The sequence below is a fragment of the Epinephelus lanceolatus genome, chromosome 18 (assembly GCF_041903045.1).
Source record: "Epinephelus lanceolatus isolate andai-2023 chromosome 18, ASM4190304v1, whole genome shotgun sequence".
NCBI lineage: Eukaryota > Metazoa > Chordata > Actinopteri > Perciformes > Serranidae > Epinephelus > Epinephelus lanceolatus.
In genome coordinates, this window is record NC_135751.1 from 23777512 (window position 1) to 23797953 (window position 20442).

A 20442-nucleotide genomic window follows, 5' to 3' on the forward strand; every position below is an offset into this window, starting at 1 on the left:
TTTTTGGAGTGCTGCTAATGTTTTGTTTCCATTCTTACCCTTCACTATCAAGTACATCCTTAATGCTGGCCTTGGTGATTATAGCGTCATCGCATTTGAACCACTGGTCTTTGTGCTGGCGGATGAAGCTGGTGTAGTGGCCGCTCTCTAATGTGCCTTGGTGGTTGACCACCGCAAACAAGGAATACCTGGAATTAAAAGACAAACAGGCGTGAATTTGTCTTTGTTCTGTCGTCTGACTTCACTTTAACACAACTATCTCATAAAGCCCCATTATCCTCGACACACATGGCTGCCTTCGTTTGTCTTAAACTCCATACTGTCAGGTATTTCCTGAGCATTACAGGCCTTGCATACTGACTTTCCTCTCTGCTACAAGCAACCTGTCAGTGGTATTAAGACAGTAAATTCCCCGTAAATGTCGTGGAAAATGAAAGCCATTGTAACTGTCATGGATGAGGAAAACTAAGCAGCTTTTAATAGGCTTCAAATTGATTTAATTTGGGGAAGTCACAGCCGGATGCTCCGGGTCATTAGCATGTACTGCTGTGCTGGAGGAGGAATTTCAACTATGATGTCAGTAACCCTGCGAAGCAGCAGAGTGTTAATAAATCAGCTGTAGAACATGTTTTCCAAGGCACTCACTTATTGTCGTTGTTTAATACATCAACTGTCTGTTGATACTGCCCGTTCATTCTGCTCTCTTTACTGTGGGAGACGGAAAAAAAGATTAGCAAAACATAAGCATTTCTAAAGCTGCGTGTGTGTGTGTGTAAACACGCTACACTGGCACATAAATCCACTAGGTGGCAGAATTATCCTATCTATGAAAGCAGACGTCTTCCCTGCTGGTGCCTCTAATGATCTTTCTGTCTCTGAACGGAGCTGAATGGATGCTACATCCAGGGGTGGGGCAACACTGCTACTGCATGCTTTACTGACATCAATAAGTATTCATAGGGAGCATTTAATAATGATGTTTTTGGCACAAATGCAGATGTGTGCAATTACTGTGAGTACACAGTATGTTCAGTGTGTCACGCAGTATGTAAATGTACAAACATTTAAATGGAATACACCATTTAAATAAGCTGCTCCAGGGTGTTTGGAAAAATCTGTTTATTTCCATCATGATGTGAAGACTGCCAGGGACAGGATTCGCCACATGGGTAGAGAAGCTAGGCAGAGGCTTACCTGGATGCCATGAAGGGCGTCATGTCCAACTCTAGGGGGAAGGAAACATACGTAGTGATCTTCCTCCGCAGTTTCGCAGAGTGCTCAAACCGCTGGAGATGGCCAGCGAGGGAGGATGAGGCAACAGAGATGGGGGGGAAGGGGGGGTGGAAACATGGCAAGAGAGAAAGATGGAGTGGGAGTGGGTGGGGGGGAGGGGAGACAACATATATAACTAAATAACAGGCATCATCATTACGACGTACAAAATACGACACGGCTAGTGAGAAGTGAAAATGCATGTTTTCCACCCTGGCTGTCACACATTTATGCTTTCCCAACAAGATAATAACAGGCTCGGACTGATCTTAGACAGTCTTCTTACAGCCTGTTCCTATGAATATCATAAATACATTACACCCCCCATCCCCACCCCAATACTGTTATGATAAATAAAACATGTACAGCAGTGGACTGTACAAGTCATAAAAGTCATAGGTGTCCTGGGACACTGTGTGAAAGGGCTACACAGTAGGAGGTAATGCACCAACAACAGAATCGAATTATGAACACACCTACGCACAAGCAATGTACCAGACAGCTAAGTCACTGCAAAATCTGAACTTTGCCTCCATCAGATGTGAGGCTGCATACACACAGGGCAAAATAGATCATACATTACAGCAAATAAACATACTTATACATTCCAGTGTGTAAGGATGCAAAATAATTATCAAAACTGAACAGGATAAAATCATAAAACGAAATAAAGCAGCTACACTTGGCTGATCATTAAAGCCACATCACACAGCCTTATTTACAAGACACTGCTGTTGCTGCTGTTTTGGAGTAATGACAGAATTAGACGTGTGAATAATAAAAGCTGGATGTACCCTTAAATAATCAGATTGTCAGACATTGACGGGTAATCTAACAAGTGATAACTGGCAGCACGTTGTCACTGGCTGACTCACTTTGAGATGGAAACATGCTACGATGGGGAGTTTCTTCATTGTCAGCTGTTTGGTGGACTCCTGGTAACTATGGCAACCGCCGCACTTGATTTTGGCACTGCTTCCTAGATGCTCGGGCCGTGTAAACCTGCAGAGGGAGGGTTTGGAATTTAAAAAAAAAAGAGAGAGAACAAGAGAGGGTGTGAGCGAGCAGAGAACATGTGGGCAAACAAGAGACAGGAAGTGAGAGCTGTGAGTTAGAGGAAGAAAACTATTATGGTTGCATTTTATTTGGCTGTGTTACATAAACCCTTTGATCACGCCTAACGCGCCCCGCAACACCGTGTTACAGCCCGTAAGAGCGGAGGTTATTCTGAGGATGTATGTGCATGGAGTTTGCCTGCAGAGTTTTGGTGCAGCCACTCTGTATGTCAGCCCACCCAGCCCAGAGCCCTGCTGGTAATGCCAACGCCTCTATCACCACGGCAACAGCACCAACCAGTTCTGTACCTTTAAGAGACTTGCTGCAGCAGCTAGGGGTGTGTGAGATGCTGCAGTAAAAAAAAAAAAAAAAGTCAGGAGGAGAGGAGGCGAGAGAAAGAGAGGGGGAGGATGAGACGAGGTAGAGAGTGAGGGCACGGGGGAAAAGGAATTAGGTGGAGAGGGGAGGGAATGAAATAAGATAAGGAGAGGAGGAAAAGAAATTGCAAGAATGAAGAGGCAGCAGAGGAGATATGAGGAGTCACACCTGCTCTGCCAACCTGCTGATGGCGGGAGATGAGATCCAGGGATAACAGGGTTGTTGTGGCTGAGCAGACGCAATATGTGACCCCTCGTTCAAGTGGAGGGGTGAATGAAATTTATTTCAAGTGGAGACAATTGATACACATGAATTTGGAGGGGTGGCAGAGGGGAAGCAGGAAAATAAGTGGAAAGTTGCAGCACCTTCTTTCCTTTCTGAATGTTGTGAGCATGATTCATTTTTAATCTAACAAAGTTTTAATACTTATAGTGGTGCTACGCATCAGCAGCTAGTAGTAATAGTAGTAGTGCTGTACATCAAAGGTGTCTGACCGTCTGTGTTTGAAAGAAGCCCCTCTGATCTAGCACTATTGAAAATTCTACACCTTTGCCAACTGAGAATTTAGTTTAGCTTAGATGGATGTAAAAACAGGGAGGGAGAGAGAGAGAAAGAGAAAGGAAAACCTGGCAGGCAGAAAAAAGACAACTTGTCCGCTGTCAGCCGAGACTGAAGCTGTACCTGCGTAAGCAGTCTGTGAGAGTGGTGGACCCTGACAGGTGGCTCTCTCCGTTGACTGTGCTGCCATCCCCTCCAGGGCTGAGGGGCCAGAAAGGCGTGGATGAGCCGGGAAGGTCCAGACTGATGTCCCAGAATGGATCTATCGTCGTGGAAACCCCACTAGAAAAAAAAAAGAAAAGAAAGAGGGAAGTTTGATTATAAGGTTGAATAAATAGTGTCATTTATCACAGGTCATGATGAAAGGATGATGACATAGATGGCAACTCTTAAACCCACACAGCCTCTGTAGATTCTGATCATGTTTTTGTTTAAGCCCGCTGCAAGATTGAGTGTGTGCATGTGCATAATATACGCACTGTTCTTCCGGGCCCATTTGCAATTCAATGAAGTGTTACATCAGAGAAAATTGGCTTTACATAAGGAATTTGTATTATTACAGCCCAGTGACTGTGATGGACTGTAGCTCGGGCAAAATGGAGGCTTTCAGTGTACAATGCGCGCAGTATACACAAATATGTACACACAAGGGATGGGTTGCCACACATTATCACTGTTGATTAGATGAGTCATGATGCTGTAACATCCAGTGGTACCAGCAGGTGGCTATTAAGGCAAGTGGGCGTACATTTATGATGGGTGAGAGAGCAGCCCTGCAGTAATACGGCACCAATATGGTTCCATTTTTGTTGAAAAAGCCTCGGGGGATGTTTGTCTGTTGCTTTTGGCCTTCCCCATAAGTAATCTGTAGTCAACGAGAGAGTCGTTCAGTGATTACAGAGGGGTTCAATATATGGCAGAATAACACTTAAGACAGCATCACTTGCGTCAGCAGTCTCTCTTTGCTGTGGAGGCAGGTATCATGGCACTGAGCTGGGCTCGGCTACTCTGGGCGAGGTGCTTTGCAGTTCAGTGCAGCGTGCTTGTGTTAATGTGACAGGACAGCTCTAGGGGGCAGGCAGGCAACGCTTGGGTTGTGCTGCTGTCTAGACAACCTCCCCCTGCTTACAGCAGCTCTGCAGGGACCGGGCCTTTTAAATAAGAGCAGTGGAAAGGACATAACCAGTGGTTCACCCACTCTGGGAGGACAGGTGGTGTCCACACCAATCAGCCCAGAAGTGAGAGGCGACTCCGGAACAAGCGTAAATGGATGAATGAGTAAATGTAGGAAAAGAGGGAGGTGGGGAACGAGGTGATGGGGCGATGTTCCACCAAGATGAATAAACCAACATCATCTCAGGTTGAACTTTATTTCCTTTTTAAGTCGCAGACACACACAATAGACCCACAAACTTACTGGCAAACTTGACAGGTAACATCTGATTGCAGGCCCCCAGTGAAGATTTGGTCAATGATGCAGTTACAGTGGTTTGGATTGTTGGCCTTCTTCCCATTGTCATCTCCTGCGGACCACAAAAGAGCAGGAAGTGTAAACACACACACACAGAGATAACACCAACAAGCACCTGTTTAGCACTTCTGAAGGACTCTGTCTGGCCCTCTTTCTCACTTTACCAATCCCCTGCAGCGGAACCGCGCCGCCACTTCACAACTCCCTGAGTTCTAGCTAATCGAAGCGACTCTTACTGCGGGGTCTGTGGGTGAGTCAGCCTGTCATTGCACTGCAGCAGGGCCTATTGACATTCCTCACACTGCTTGCTCCCTGTCCCTTTGGTACACACCATCGCCAGTCTCCTTCAGTATGCTTCCAGTGAAGTAAGGCACTGTGCTCTGCGGGTAGATCTAAGGTATAACTCCACATGCCGGATCAGAGGCAGTAGGTGGCCCAGACACACTCCTCTCAATATCAACTGCTTTGCTGTGTTTCCAGAGCTGCAATCCTGGCCTGACAGAAAATATTCAAGAATGCACATGCAGCAAAAAAAAAAAAATCTAGAGTAAACCCTTCAATCTTACTGCATTTAAAGACGACACACTGGTGGTTTTTTATTCTAAATGTAGTATACACACAGGGAATGACATATTAATTGGGTCTATATCTTACTGATCGTGTCCCCTTTGCAGTGCCTGTGTAGTACATCCAACGCTGCGATGAGGAACTCGTGGGCGTCTTGCTGCTCGTAGCCTGCGAGGTGACGTGCATGAGTCCACACCAGGTGCAGCAGCCGGAAGGGAATGTGGGGCGAACGGTGGCCCGAGTAGAACTGCGAGCAGGGAAGAAAGATGGGAGAGGTGGTGGGGGCGAGGAGGAGAGGGTGGTTAGCCTATTTCTCCAGGTGTTACTGTGTGAATTCTATTTTATCACCTCTTCGCCAATCTTACAGCTACATTGCTCACTGTCATCTATAATTCATGGCTGAACTGTAACATAAATGTCCTGTCAGTCAAGGTGAAGCCACTTTCTACAGGCCTCTTTAGATATGAATGAATTCCACCACATGTCGCCTAACAGCAGCAGCTCTAATGACAGCACTGCCACAGAGAGGTGAGGTGTGATGCACAGGACAGAGGAGACAAAGTGGTTGGAGAGCGGGAGCGTTAGGAGCAAAAACATCCATCTGCAAAGTGTTGCGGAGTCTCTGTGTTGCCATGGGAGTTCGACTGAGTGACAATCCAGGTCAGGGTCAGGAGATGTGGGGAAGAAAGTAACAGAGCTGGAGTCGGCGAGGTGCAAACAACACAATGAAGTTCCAACCCGAGCTCATTAATGCCAGAGAGGGCTCTCATTTCTCAACACGTAGATGTCGCACACGCCTCGCTTTATTCTCCGCAGCTCTGTCTGATTGAGCTGTGGGGGGGGGACATGCCACACTGACGTCTCTTTTGAATCTTACAAACTCCGCTCCTTTTCGGCAGTTTGAAGGTGGTTGACAAACGAAAGACGCTACAAGAAGAGGAGGAAAACGGGGAGAGAGGAAGAGAGAGGAGAGACTGGCTGATCAAAGCGGGCCGCGCCTCTCACCTTCATATCTAAAAAGGCTCTGTGTGTGTGTGTGTGTGTGTGTGTCTGCAGAGTCAGAAGACGGCTTTTTGATGACAATGTGGAGGTGGGTTGAAAAAGAGCGAAGGTGGGGGAGGAGGTAAGCAGTGGAATTAGAGAGTTAGGGACAAGGCGTGGAGGTAGAAACACTTGGGATACTGTGCAGGGAGTGTTTGAATAGATTAATTTTTCTTGTATGACTGACCCTGAATTCTCTGTCTCACACAGAGCTGAATGCTCAATCAATGTCTGCCTCCCTGGGTGACAGAGGTGAGCGATTACCTCCTTTATGTGTTATGTAGCCGAACAGATCAGCCAACTGAGACAGGGCAGGGCTCTGTGTGTATGTTCGTTTCATGGGGGGGGGGGGGGGGGGGGGTCGTTGATGACTCAACTCATTATAGCACCACTTGCCATCTGTGGGCCCATATATACTGGGAAGTGAGAGGGTGTAAGAAAAAAGCGAGGCAGTGTGGGAGCAGACCAGGCAGATATTACATAACGACCAGGGCCAATGAGTTTGTCAGATGTAAAATGCCAAACTTTTCTATCAAAGAACGGGAATTAAGAGGCTATAAATGGGCTGCGCAACATAATTTGCATCGACTGACCAGGTTCAATAAAAGTGTAATTACAGCATTCTGCTTATTCATTTGCATGTGGCTCTGTACATTCCTTTCAGGCAGGATTTCTCCCTCCTCCCTGCCTCCCTCTTTGGACTCGACAAAAGAGCTCAACAGTGACTCAGCCCTCTGCAGTGGGTTATGCTGTGAGAGAACATTCTGTATTATATGATTCTCTGAAATTATGGCTCCGTTTTAACCAAAATCAAATGTTCCTCTTTTTCTTTGTGGGATGAAACAAACCTATGTGACAAGTTCACACACGCAACGTGCGCATCATACCTCCTGAAAGAGCTGCGACATCTCACACACCAGACAGGAGTTTGATTGCATCTCGCACTTGTGTCTGTCGGAGAGAAAGAAGTCTCGCAGCAGCGGTGTGTGTGTAAGGGCCTGGACGATACAGTTCATGAAACACGTGTTGCCCAGGTTTATTAACCCTCGTAAACCTGCGGGACAAGAAGAGACAAAGAAAAGTGTGAGGGCAGCAGAACAACGGAGATTATACATGACTGTGCTTGTGATTCACACTGCTGGCAATGGAGGGAATTTGAATCACCACTAAGGACCTCATCTCTGTTGCTCGGGGCTGCCTAAATTAAAGCTGTGGTCAACATGCTTATCAGGGTGCTTTCACACCCGTAGTCCAGTTCATTTGGTTGGTATTGTTGCTTTTTCATTCTGGTCCAGTTCGTGTTCACACTGACTTTTTAAACACTAACCAACAGGAGTAAACATGAAGTTTTACAGACTGACAGGCAACTCAGTGATTGAACAGTTCCTGCAATTGTCATTTTCAATCATGAGCACCCACATGGGGAAATCAAAGTGACTGACAGAAGTTAACACAGTGCTTTAATGCTTCTGATGTGTGTATTTACATTCTCTGGCATCACAAAGAGCTCATGGAGAAATAACTAAGTGTCATTAGTTGGCTATTGTTAGACTGCGAATCAATTGCATGTTATGAATAATGTCAAACGTAGGAAGAGGACTAAAAGGAGGCCTCTTCAGCTGTAATGATTCAAGGCTAAATACTGTGAGATCAGTGTCTCACGCTTTTCAATGGACTTAATGAACTGACAAAGTACATGGAGTCAGACACAATCATCTTTTCAAGTGATCTTGGTTCCGTTCTTTGGTTCCCACTGGGGATCGATTGACAGGTTTCACAACAGCCCAAAAGAACTGTACTAACCAGGTAAATGAACATGAGTTTGTTATGTTTAAAAGCACTATTAGAAACCTTAAAAATTAGAGTACATGACTGAATTGGCGGCCAAAAGAACAACACACATAGCATTTATTTATATGATACTACTAAACACTTATCATTTTTAATTGCTAATTAAACATGTCCGTCAATTATCAAGAAAAAATTACAACCTATTACTTGTGAGAATTTGCCACTTTTCATTGTCTCCTGTGATAGTGGATTGATTATCTTTTGCTCATTGATTCAGACAAAACAAGCATCTTATGACATCACCTTAGGTTTCAATGTACTGTTTTCTGACATTTTATTAGCCAAACTTTTAATCAACTAAACTAAAAAATATGTGGATGCTTAGAAGAGTGCTTCATCCCCAAAATGATAATTTGTAAACCAATAACCTGTGTGACGTTGAATTCATAAAGGAAACTTTGTTTTTCTTTCATGCCTATGATTAAAGAAGTATCCGAAAAAACAGAGAAAAATCATGATAAATTTAAGTAAAAGTAAGAATATCAGTTTACAAACTCTAACGCAATTCATGCACTATCATCACGTCTCATTTAACCATTTGTATGCTCAGTACTTTTCAAACACATGCATTGTTGCTAAAAACGTACGATTTAAAACTGAGCTGAAAGTAAAACTTTCTAAACTCATGCTCTTTCTTAAGCCAGACAAAAAGGTAATTTTACCCCACTGAACGTGGGTGCTACAACTGCCTTGATCAGTTAGATTGTTTGCGTTTGTATCTGTGACTTTGGTGTTTTAAAGGGTTGGTTCAGATTCACCAAAGTCACACAATAACACTACCGATGGAGGTAGTGGTAGACCAGCAAGATGAAATTACTGTTTTTGTCTTTGAAGAGAGCATTGTTAAGTTTTACTTTGACTTCTGCTTTAAAAACTAAGGTTTATGGGGAAATATATACGTGTTTGAGAATTACTGAGCGTACGACGGGATATACGATTCTTTGTTATACTGCACGAGTTGCATGTGAGTTTGTAAACAGAAGTTTTGCTTTTGTTAAACACGGTCGACTTCAATTCTTCAAGAATTTTCTCAGTTTTTGGATTTTTTGGCTTCATCCAATTCACTGGAGGCATGCAAGAAAAACACATTTTCTTGACAAATTCAACGTAACACAAGTTGAGTAATTAATATACAAATGATCATTTGGGATGTCCCTTTAATCGATGGCGTAAATATCATGTAGTGGCAACCCCATGAGGAACCACTGACACACCCTGTAGTGCGCACATCTCAATATGCATATGTATGTGTTATGCATAAAAGCCACTGGCACTTTTAAATTCTTTTTTTTTTGTTGTTGTTGTTAGGGGTCAGGTCTGCCAGCAACACTGTGTGTATCCTGGAGCAGACCCCAAAGCTGTGAATGAATTCATTTAGACTGTGAAAGTAAAGCTCCAGTCTTCCACTGATGGCCAGTAGAACAGGTGAGACACAGTGAGGTCTTGGGTCTCTTCCAATTGAGCAAGGTTTGGTTCTGGAAGAGAGCGCTCAGCGACAGCTTTAATACTTCAGACTGGTCCTGGTGCGCGCGCGCACACACACACACACAAACACATGCACACACAGTCTACTGTTCAATCAGGGCTACCAACCAAGCTCTTTAAAGATAGAAGGGGATAAAGGATGGCAGGAACCAGTGGGCAGAGGGACAGTACATGTACAAAATCAAATAGACAATAGAGACAGCAGGAGTAAAAACAAAGCGACAGATCACTGAGAAAACAGTTCAGAGAGAGAACATGTTCTGGGGAGACACAGACACAAATTCAGGCCCACTGTGGTGAGCATCTCCAGTATCAGTGAGAGAACGCTGTGTCCTGCCTCTCACAGAGCACTGCCTATGGGGCTGTCCTGTCTGGTTGACCTTTGGTATCACACTTAAACACAAAAGTGACCCTTAGTACACTTATGCCACGGGCACATGGGGAGACACATGCAGGTTTAAGAAATCCCCAGAGTAGCGCACACACTGTCTAGAGATGAAAAGACTGAACAGTGTAGTTTATTGCTTACCTATGGTACAATTCGTAGTGATTTTCCTCCGCTTTGGATTGTGTCGTAATAATTCTAGCTCCCTCTTGGTCGGCTCCCATGTTGTGTATTTCTCCCCTATTCCTGTGGATACAAAGGTACACATGTGTGACAACACTGAGATGATGATCTGGTTTCTAAAAAGCTGCATCAAGTTCTCTGACGGAACACAAAATGCTCTACCTTGCAATTTCCAGGCTTTCCTCTGTTCCTCTTTGGCAATCTGCTCCATGTCTTTGTCGTAAATGTAGTCTTGACACACAAAACAATATATTCCACCGTATAATAAGTCTATCGCTGGAAGCGGGGAGGAGGGGAAGAGAGGGGGAGAAAGAGAGATCGCACCATAATTACAAATAGATTTTTCCACCACAGTAGCACACATTGGGTTTTATTTTACTGTCCAACCTTGCACAGCCAGCCTCGAGACAAGTGCTTTCTCCGCCACTCACTGCAATGTGTTCCCATCTCATTGCCTGCCCTGACAATTATAAGAGATATGGGGGGGGGGTGATGGAATAGGTGTATTTGTCCCCCACCCCCATCTGGGCTTTCAACTAACACACCATCCTCTACCATTCAAAAACTCCACGGCAACAATACCTCGGCTCTGTTGCCGTGACAACCTATTTTTAGCTTAACTGGACATTTTTGTGTTTTTGGTGCTACCCACACTGAGAAAGTGAGCTAACACATCATGTACAGAACCTGACTAGTGTATGTTATATTGTCATCGCAGTGCTTTGTTTTTCGTGTGTGTGCTTTTCTTGGTGTCTGAGATAAGATAAACATATAAAAAAATAAACCATGCAATGAATTAAGAGAGAAAAATAAAACAAAAACAAGACACATGGCAGCGAGAGGAAGAAGAGTATTCATAAAATACAGGAAGGAATTCATGTAACTCTGGAGCAAAGAATTTAAGGATGGGGAGGTGGAAGAATAGGAGAGGTAGATGTGAATGGAGACCTGAGGAGTGAGGTTGTTAGGAAAAGGAGACACAAAAAAAATGTTTTAAAAAAGGAGTCCTGATGAGGGAGCTTGCTATATAGCACTCTAGCAGACAGGGAGTTTGGATTAATTTGATTAGAGGTGGAGAAGAACAGAGTGCCAGAGTCAGAGAGGCTCCTGTGGAAAGCTCAAAGGTAATTAACACTGTGGCCGTGCACTTGGGGTATGTATGTGCGTATGTGTGTGTGTGTGTGTGTGTGTGTGTGTGTATCCTAACTGTTGAAATGCATTAAATCAATTAAAGCCATTCAGACAACTATCAAGCCATCCCACGGTCTCCCAGGTTTCCATATTTAGCTGTCCTCGTCAGGGTAACATCAAAATCTTGCTTATTAGTGTCATTATCTTATTTAGCATAATTAGCGTGTAAGGTTGAAGCCGGGCTTTCTGGTAGCTGTGGATTAGCAATGTCTACCCCTCCCTTGCTGCTGTATGAAAGGGAGAGAACCAACTTAAACCCATGACATTTGACTGGATAAGGCGCTCCCACCAGAATGGTAATGTGCTGCGGTTAGAGTGAGGTTCAGCTCCCTGTCTGCTCAGAGGAGGAAGTTGCCCAAAGTAATGCTGTAATCCTTTGCTGATAATAGCTGATGCTGCAGTGGGCCACAGGGGTGCATGTGAATGCGAGGACTGACGTGATGGGACTAAGCCTTGGACGCAGGGAGGGGCTATATGTTAAGATGATATTCTATCAAATCATTTTAGCTCTGTTGTGGGATTTCTTTTCAATGAAAACGATACACAAGCAATTCAGATTTGCCCCAGACCGTTGTCTTGGGTGAGTGTGTGGCTTACCTAGATTGTGTCTCTTGTTTTTTGCGTGCTCGTGGATGTGTTTCTTCGTAAAACAGCCAAAAAAGACACAGTACAGACAAGAGTGGAGTCGGTTCAGGTGGGCGCCACACATGTGACAGATACACGACTTGGCCTGGAAAGAAAGACCCGAAGGAAAGAAGGGGTTGGGGGAGGACAGAGGGGGGAAGGAATTGAGAGCAAAAAAAAGGAGAGGACAGTCAGTGTGGTGAGAAAATCCTCTGCAGCAGGACCAGGACAGAGCCCTGAGCTATACGGTAGAGTGGCATAGGTAGGCGGAGTGGAACTCCCTGCCAGCTGAATCAGATTTCTATCTCCCAGTCAGTCACACAAACACTTCTGAGGACACGATGCTTGAATAGACCTGATATGAAGACAGACTAAAGATTGCTGGGCCTGTTGACAAATTCAATGCAGTTGAATAACAACATATTTCCACACTGAATCTCTCGCTCTCTAACACATGCGGGGCATGATGGGATTTAATGCTTGGCAGGCACACTGGAGAAGGCAAGCAGAATTTGTCTGAGGCACACACTAACAGCAGCTGGAGTGTGTGTAATTGGTTTGACTACAGCACCCAGAGGTAACTGAAGAAACTGAACATTAGAATGCCTGACATCTTCTGCAAACCTGCAAAAATGAGCTTCGCCGCCTGCACAGGAGCACAGGCATACGGAGGGCTCCTCATGCACAATTCAGATACATCTGGTGCTTACGCTGTAGACATGTAAAAGTTTTACAACAACCATGAGAAAGGAAAACCCAAAGGTTTGTTGGTGTTCCATGACCCACTCTGAGTAGGGTTAACATTGGAAGAAAAGGGAGAGAAAAGATGAACTGAACAAAGAGTGGTAGACAAGTGTGGACATGGTGAAGACAATCACAAATTCTGGGCAGAAATGTTAGCACAGGCACACATGTACACAAGTTGTAGACACATTAACTACATTCTAAAAGCCTTGAGACCAAAGCTGTTACACACAACCCCAACTCCTTGAGAACAGGCTTGGCTTCACTGTAAAAGCATCCAATAACTCTCGAGCTAATGAACACAGCAACAAAGGCCTCACTAACAGACTGTACTTGACTAAATGGCTGTATGCCTGTGCACAGGCTGGTGAGCTTGGAGCCTTAAATGTTGTGGAGCTGCCTGACGCTGTCTTGGCGAGCATTTGAAGATGTGATTTGTGATTTCACTTCTGACACTATACTAGGGGTAGGACGATATATGAGATTACCGCAGATCATGATAATAAAAACCCACTCAAAGTAAAAGTTAAAGAGGATATGTGTACTATCTGTGATGCAATAAAATGTTTCTTAGGGTGTTTTTCACACTTGGTCCTTTTCAGCCCGATGAATAGACTCAGAGCTGTGACTCAGCATTTTTGCGTTTATGTGAAAGCACCAAGAGAACTCAGACTCCTCTGAAGCAAACCAAGATGGTCTGAGTTTTCGGACTGCTTCCAGTCCACAGTGCGGTTCACTCAACCTATGTACTGTGAACACAAAGCACGCCAGGTTCGCTTTGCTCTTTGCCACTGTACCACGTCGGCCTGTAACGATTGCAAGGATGCAAGACAACAAGTAGTTTGGTCCAAGGAAGATACTGCACGTCTCCAGATGTGGAATGTAGAACACATCAACGCTAACAGTCTACAGCACGGTTTTTTCCTCCAATTCTAAGTTCATCTGAAAGCGAGGGGCTTCATAATGGCACTGCAATGCCACTTCAAAGTAAAAACAAAATTATATCAATATTATACACAGGCTATAGTGTGAACAGAAAGAGGACTGAGGCCCCATCAGAGCTGAGAACTGAGTCCTCTTTCAAATGAACTGACAATGTGAAAAAAAAGGAACTGAGTCTCATTTCTGTTGGTCCACTTTTTGGTCCACTTTAAGAGGACTGAGTTCGGTTCACTTACAAAGGACTAAATGTGAAAACATCCTGAAATTGACCAGAAAGAGAATCGAGTCCCCTTTCAAATGAACTGACAATGCGAACACAAAAAGAACTGAGTCTTGTTTCTGTTGGTCCACTTTTTGGTGCCCTTAAAGAGGACTGAGATCGGTTTGCTTAAAAAGGACTATATGTGAAAAGATCCTCAGAAATCTATTCTGCAGGATTTCCCTAAAGACCAATGTATAGACTCCTACAGAATACAGATATAATCCCTCTCAATCATCACTTACGACCCACTAGAAGTGCGTGGTGGTGTATTTTTCTCCAGAGACTTGGTCCTTTTCTTATTTTCTTGTTATTTTCTGTGTTCAGGACATTTAGCAGCAGGCATCCAAGAGACACAGTGCCGATAAAAACACAAGTATAGTGACGAAACGCCAAACGAGAGTGAATCTGGGGTTGGCTTTCACTTTCACTTTTGCTAGTCAGTGTGTGTACAAACAGTAACCTACAATCCTGCATAGCATACTTTGAACCAAATAATAAAAGTCTTATTTCTCCAGTAGGTTTTGGTGCCACTTTAAGAGTTTTAAGTATATTTTTATGATCATCGGGATAATAACATTGTGAATCACAATTCTGGCCAGAATAAACATGTCATGAAATTTTCAAATCACCCCATGCCTACACTCTAAAAAATGTATAACATGCATACTGTATACTAAAATGCCACAACCTGGGTGGGCCACTTTTAGTGTATCAGTACTATGCAAACTACTTTAAACTTAACACTTTCTTTGTACAGTACTATTGGTAATGTGAGTAAAAACACAGCAAAATGTGGTGTGCAAACATGAGAGGGAAAAATTGAATAAGAGAGGAAAGATCTAATCAAAGCCTTTCAGAGTACAGACCATGCCGCAATGAGTCGCCCACTCATAAAGAGAAGACAGAGGGAAAGTAGGTGTGAAGCAAAGGTGAAGAGAAACAAAATGATAAAGAAACTATTGGCGAGAGAGATTTAGCCTACCAGTTTTCAGTTTCTGGTACACTGTGTGAAACTAGCTCAGAGGAGAGACTCACACACTCCTACACACCTTGTTTAAGCTATTGGACATGAACTCAAGGGCCCTGTGCAGTATTGTCTGCCTATTGCTATCTTTTGACCAGCAGTACAATAGTATAACCTGACACCATATGAACAACATTAAAGCGTATTGTTAAAAGGAATAAAAGAGCTTTTGCCAGTCGGTTTCACTTCCTTCTCTCTGGATGGCACATAATACAGAATGGTGAGGCTGTGTAATCCAATGACTTCACAAGTCAAACTAATACCACTTGTGTGGTTAAATAAAGCAATGACTAATATGTCACAAAATAACTGACGAGATGACTCAAAACCTCAACATCCAAGGCCACAACATTGAATATTAAGTTCAACATGAAGCTCTTACAGGTACAAATGTTGCAAACAAAGGATTTGCAGTATATAGCCTAATATGGTTGCAAGTAGGCAGTCAGTATACTGAGGCCAACACAAGGATATTGGTCTTGACTTTGCACAAATGCTTGGTGTTCCACTGAACTCTGTGCATCCAAATGCATTGCCAAAAGAAGGTCTGTTTCAATCTGCACTCTTGTTCTCGCGTCTAGATGTACATTTCTGTTCAAAAGTCAAATTACTAAACAAATTTCCCAATAACGTAGTAAACAATAACAGCAATATTGCCGCTCTGAATCTTGATGGTACATCGGGTATAGCCTGCTATTTGACACAACAACAATACAGGCAATCTGCGATGTTTTAGGTCCTGTTTATAAGACAATGATTTCAACTGAAAACCGTAAACTTAAGTTGCGTTTTGGCCGATCGTTTACACGACAGTGGCGTTTTGGGTGCCTGGAAACGCAGCGTTTTGAAAACGTGTTCCAGAGAGCAATTTTTTGGAAACGGTCATGTAAACTTGCAATATGCAGTTCCTCTGAAAACGGAGACTTTTCGCACATGCACATTACGGTTCCAGTCACTAAGCATGTTTTTTAAACGCCAAGGATAGACTTTTCTGTTTTTAGAGAAACTGTTGTTGTTTAAACAGGGCCTTAGCCACAATTGGTTTCTACTGCCTGAGGTATTTTATTTTAACTTACTTACTAAAGCTCTTCTAAGATGGCTTAGTAAACTGTTGAGTAACTCAACGTGTATTCCTTTAAATCAGACAAAGTGTATCTGTTCTACCTTTGTCTTATTTTCCCTTTGTAATAAGACACAGGTTTTCGAAAGAAAATAGCTGCAATGGCAGAGATCTTAATTTCAAAACTGGGATAGCTCATCTGTGGGAGTGGGCGGAAATGGTTGAAAATTGTGCATGAGCAGCAGGTGGGTGCAAGATTGAAATAACAGTCCTGTGCAAATCTCTATTTTGTATGGAGGAGTTGACAAAGGGTACTGGCAGTAACTGAATCTTAATTTGCTCACATCATGGTATGCTAGGGATATGGGTGTTACATGAAATACCAGACATATGCTACTATGCACTGCGGCAGAGATAGGCTGCAAAACTCACAGTCAGGTCTATGTTTTGGCTGAGCATTAGTAGGCGTGGGCTGGATTGTGATGACATTGCAGTAGAGGGGATATTCAGGGTCGCAGACACTAAGCTCTGTTTTTATTCATATTGGTGTGTTAGCCGGCCAGCTCTGAATGGGTGTGTAAGAGAAGGGGCAGAATCAAATAAGCGAGGGGGTGCTTTTCCAAGAGGCATGTATGGTGAGTGAGGGGAAGGAACAAAGTGTCGACTGTCACTAAAACCAACCACATCTATGGCACTCTCTTTTATCTTTTAGGTAGAACTTGTGTCATTGACAATCTATGAAAAAAGAGGGGTAGCGTGTGTAGCGGGACTTGTGTTTTCAGGATCTAAATGAAATCCTACAAGCTCTAACAAAAGATATAAAGACACGCCAAACATTTGTTTTTTATGCCTCTGTCACACACTGCAACCTTGAAATTATGTAGACAATACCTGGAGGAGCTGTATGTGAGAATGCAAATGTCTGAATCAGTTGGACCGGACATTTAACAGACTTCACCCTGCCAGCTCCATAGCAAAAAGTCCATATGATGCTGAGCCCATGCGTGAACAGAGCAGGTAATTGTCCAGAGAATTTACAGCAGGTGAGGGAAGGTGTTGGCGACATTTCTATCATGTGACTGACACAAAAGCGTAAGACGGCAAACATCACTGGTTGTAGTAGAAGGGTCATTTACACAAAGATGCCACTGAAAATGCCTAACTGGGGAGATGATGAGATTTAAAAACTTCTGTCGGTCAGAGTCGTCACCAAGATATGCAGAAAATTTCAAGGAACTGCAGGAAATTTGGTTGTGAACTGGCTACGTAAACAAAACCCTATGATTTCCACAGCATCATGTCCTGCCTCCTGCAAACGAAGTATTTTCAGAAGGTGAGAACCTGTCTGAGATGGACGATCTCTTGCTGTGTGCTACATGTGTGAAAGGGGACAATTTCCAGACCTGATTCTATGGACATTGTCCAGAGTTCATATAAGAAAAATGCCTAGTTGCCACCTAAGCAATGATGTTGATAGTCCCCAATCCACCTTCATTGCACCCAGACTCTGAGTCAAAAACAAGTAACCCTGCCAACGCCATGCCTTGCCCTCGCCCTCCCCTGCCTCAACACCCCTTTGGTGGAAATAAAATCTATCTCAACTCCAGCCCCTGCCCCCCGGCTTCTCTGTGCTCTCATCTTCTCACTGTGGTTCACAGGCTGTCTACTCCTTAGTGTCAGCAGTCCTGCCTTTTCTCTGCGCCCAGGGCTTTTAATGTTCTATTAGATCAGCTATTGATCAGCCGCTGGCTCAGATGACTGGTACAAGTGTTGAACAGGTAGCAAGCTCGCGTTCGTGCTGCGCTAGGCTGCATCTCCCATCTGGGATGCGCTCTTTGAAGCAAGTTAGGCTGAGCACCGTGTCCGGGGGAATGACCCACTAATGTACAAAGCTGCTGATTGATGGAAGAACAGATGCAGAGAGGCATTAGCTGGATGAATAGATCTCCAATACATCTTTAACATGAGGATGAGATAGCATTACATGCTTTGTGGGTCCGCTGAATGGCTGTCAGCTAACAATGACTGAAGTCCAACAACTACAGAGTGAATCGTCCGATGTTCTAGATCTAGCAGCAAACATGCAAATCTTAATAAAGTAACATCCATTCTCAGCTTCTCCATCTCCTCTGGCATTCGTTGAATTCACATGTATTATTGCTACCTCAGCATTTAGATGATGCATTCTTATATTCAAACACAGGCAGTAATGTGATGAGCTGTAACTGAGGAGGAGAAAATGACGACAACAATTATGATGTGGACAAAGGTCTGGCTCTACTGAGCACGCTCCTGCTGCTGCAAAGAACGGGCCGGGGAGGGGAGCGAGAGAGTCAATACGGGGTGGAGAGCACGGCTATATGAGAGCAGTGACTCACCAAGCTGCCTTACACTCATACGCCTGTGCATGCTTCTCTACACACACATGTTCATACATCAACAAAATTAACAATGGCTGACATGCGCACTGCACACTATAAATATGCATAACAAGACGTGCAGAATCTCTCCGCAAGCTTACACACACACAGAGTCCTTTCTGATTCTATAACTAATATGAACAAGCTGAGGGAGGCTGGGGAGGGAGACTGATGGTGATGTTCCAGAACCGTGCTGCCGACTGACCCCGTGGGGCTGCAGCCTGTCAGTGCCTTGGCAGGATGATGTTGTAACCACCCCTCCCTATCTCTGCCGACTTCCCACTATCCCCACATGACAATGACTGCCCTGCAAAATGCAGTCTCAGTAAGCAGCCCCTGGGACGCACACAATAAGAATCTTACTCTATTCTCTTTTCACTTCCGTCCTCCACCAGCTCATTGTAACCTCCGTTGACAATGACATGCTGTATGGTCTTTGCGTGAGAATGTATTCCCACCTCATCCAAATGAATCCGAGCTGCGGGAGAGATGAGGAATTGTTGGAGTGTGTAGTTTGGCCTCATACTGTCACACACTGCTATAAGGACATTACAGCTAAACCCCGAGCCCAAGCCTATGGAGTCTAGCTTCTTGGCATCTCCAGGAAAAAGAAATAAAATTGAATGAAATGTGGATGGAGTGGAACTAAGCTGAGATACTCACGGTGGAGTAGCTTTGATGCCTTGATGAAAAATGTAGTCCAGTGCTTCTCTGGGGCTTGTGCAAGTTATGTAGGTTGGTGTGATGAAGTAGGGTTAGCACATGGGATTGATCTACATAGGCGTGCATATGTGAATCTGATTAAGATCACTCAATTAGGGAGAGATAGGCTGCGCTTCCCCCTTGATTTGCAGAGATCAGAGGGTGAAGGAGAAAAAAAGAGGAGACAGCAGAAGGGCTGCCACTCCCAAATGTGCAGTGAAAAATCATGGTTTATGCTAGACTTTGGTCTACTTTGGTTGAGTAGACTTTGGTTGTACTAGTATTATGGTGTGACACAACCATTTGGTCCAAGACTACCTGTGTCCTTACGCAAATGTTCACACACACACCAAACATATATAGAATAAAAGCTGCAATATGGCCTCATAAAGGAGCCACAAAAAAGCCCCTCACACAAGAGCAAAAAGCCAACATCTATCCAATTCACCCGTGTGTAGACTGACCCAGGCTGCAAAGAAACCAGTAAAAACATTAACAAACATGTACGGCAAGAGGGAGGATCACACAGACAGCAGTGTGTTTGTGTTTGTCTGCACAGATGGTTAACAGTCTCGCTCCAGCTTAACAAAAGGGTGCATGATCAGTTGTCAAACCCTGCAGCTACCAGATGCCCACAACCACCCTGCTCCGCCGACAGAAAGCATACACACACACACACATGTCCAAGAGTGTGTCTGACACCCACAGTACGGAGCTTCTGCATGTTCCCCTTGGACACAAATCTCATCAGATCACAAGTTGCTTTCTTCTTTATCCTAATGGCACCAATCAGGATCTGAAGAGCACTGAACATTACCTCCAGGAAAATCTATGAACACTACCTACAGAATAGAGGCACAGTGGGGCTATTAGTGCACTGCAAAGTCTTTAAAAGGGAGTATATATCGAGCAGACCCAAGTCATAAATTATCTTGCATGGATCTAATGCCACAATCTTCACCTTTTTCACAAGGACAGAGAGCCATTTCCAGACAAAAAGCCGAGTCCCAAGAAAAGCTGTCACTTGGGCCCAAGGTTTTAACAATAGGGAATAATTGAGTGTCCACACTAGAGGAGATTGATTGCCTCTTGGTTTTGGGCTTGGCCGGCCCCTGGGGAGTGATTGACAGCTCATTAGCCAGATGGTGGTACTAAGGGAGGGCTGGACAGCAGCCTCATTGGCTGGCTTAGGCCATGACCAGCATGGTTTGTAGCAGCAGTGTCTT

At 44.2% G+C, this 20442-nt stretch overlaps 1 protein-coding gene across 2 annotated transcripts in view; it reads right to left on the bottom strand.

The window, feature by feature from the left end:
• LOC117268351 (ubiquitin carboxyl-terminal hydrolase 22-like) overlaps positions 1 to 20442 on the bottom strand; it is a 28967-nt gene that overhangs the window by 1784 nt on the left and 6741 nt on the right. For both annotated transcript variants that reach the window (XM_033644714.2, XM_033644713.2), the window contains 11 exons: positions 12036 to 12168; positions 10410 to 10523; positions 10209 to 10310; positions 7231 to 7397; positions 5390 to 5549; positions 4682 to 4787; positions 3388 to 3546; positions 2148 to 2274; positions 1195 to 1286; positions 646 to 708; positions 39 to 188 (listed from right to left, as the gene is read on the bottom strand). In XM_033644714.2, the coding sequence (XP_033500605.1) occupies positions 39 to 188; positions 646 to 708; positions 1195 to 1286; positions 2148 to 2274; positions 3388 to 3546; positions 4682 to 4787; positions 5390 to 5549; positions 7231 to 7397; positions 10209 to 10310; positions 10410 to 10523; positions 12036 to 12168 (1373 nt within the window). The remainder of the gene's footprint in view (positions 1 to 38; positions 189 to 645; positions 709 to 1194; positions 1287 to 2147; positions 2275 to 3387; positions 3547 to 4681; positions 4788 to 5389; positions 5550 to 7230; positions 7398 to 10208; positions 10311 to 10409; positions 10524 to 12035; positions 12169 to 20442) is intronic.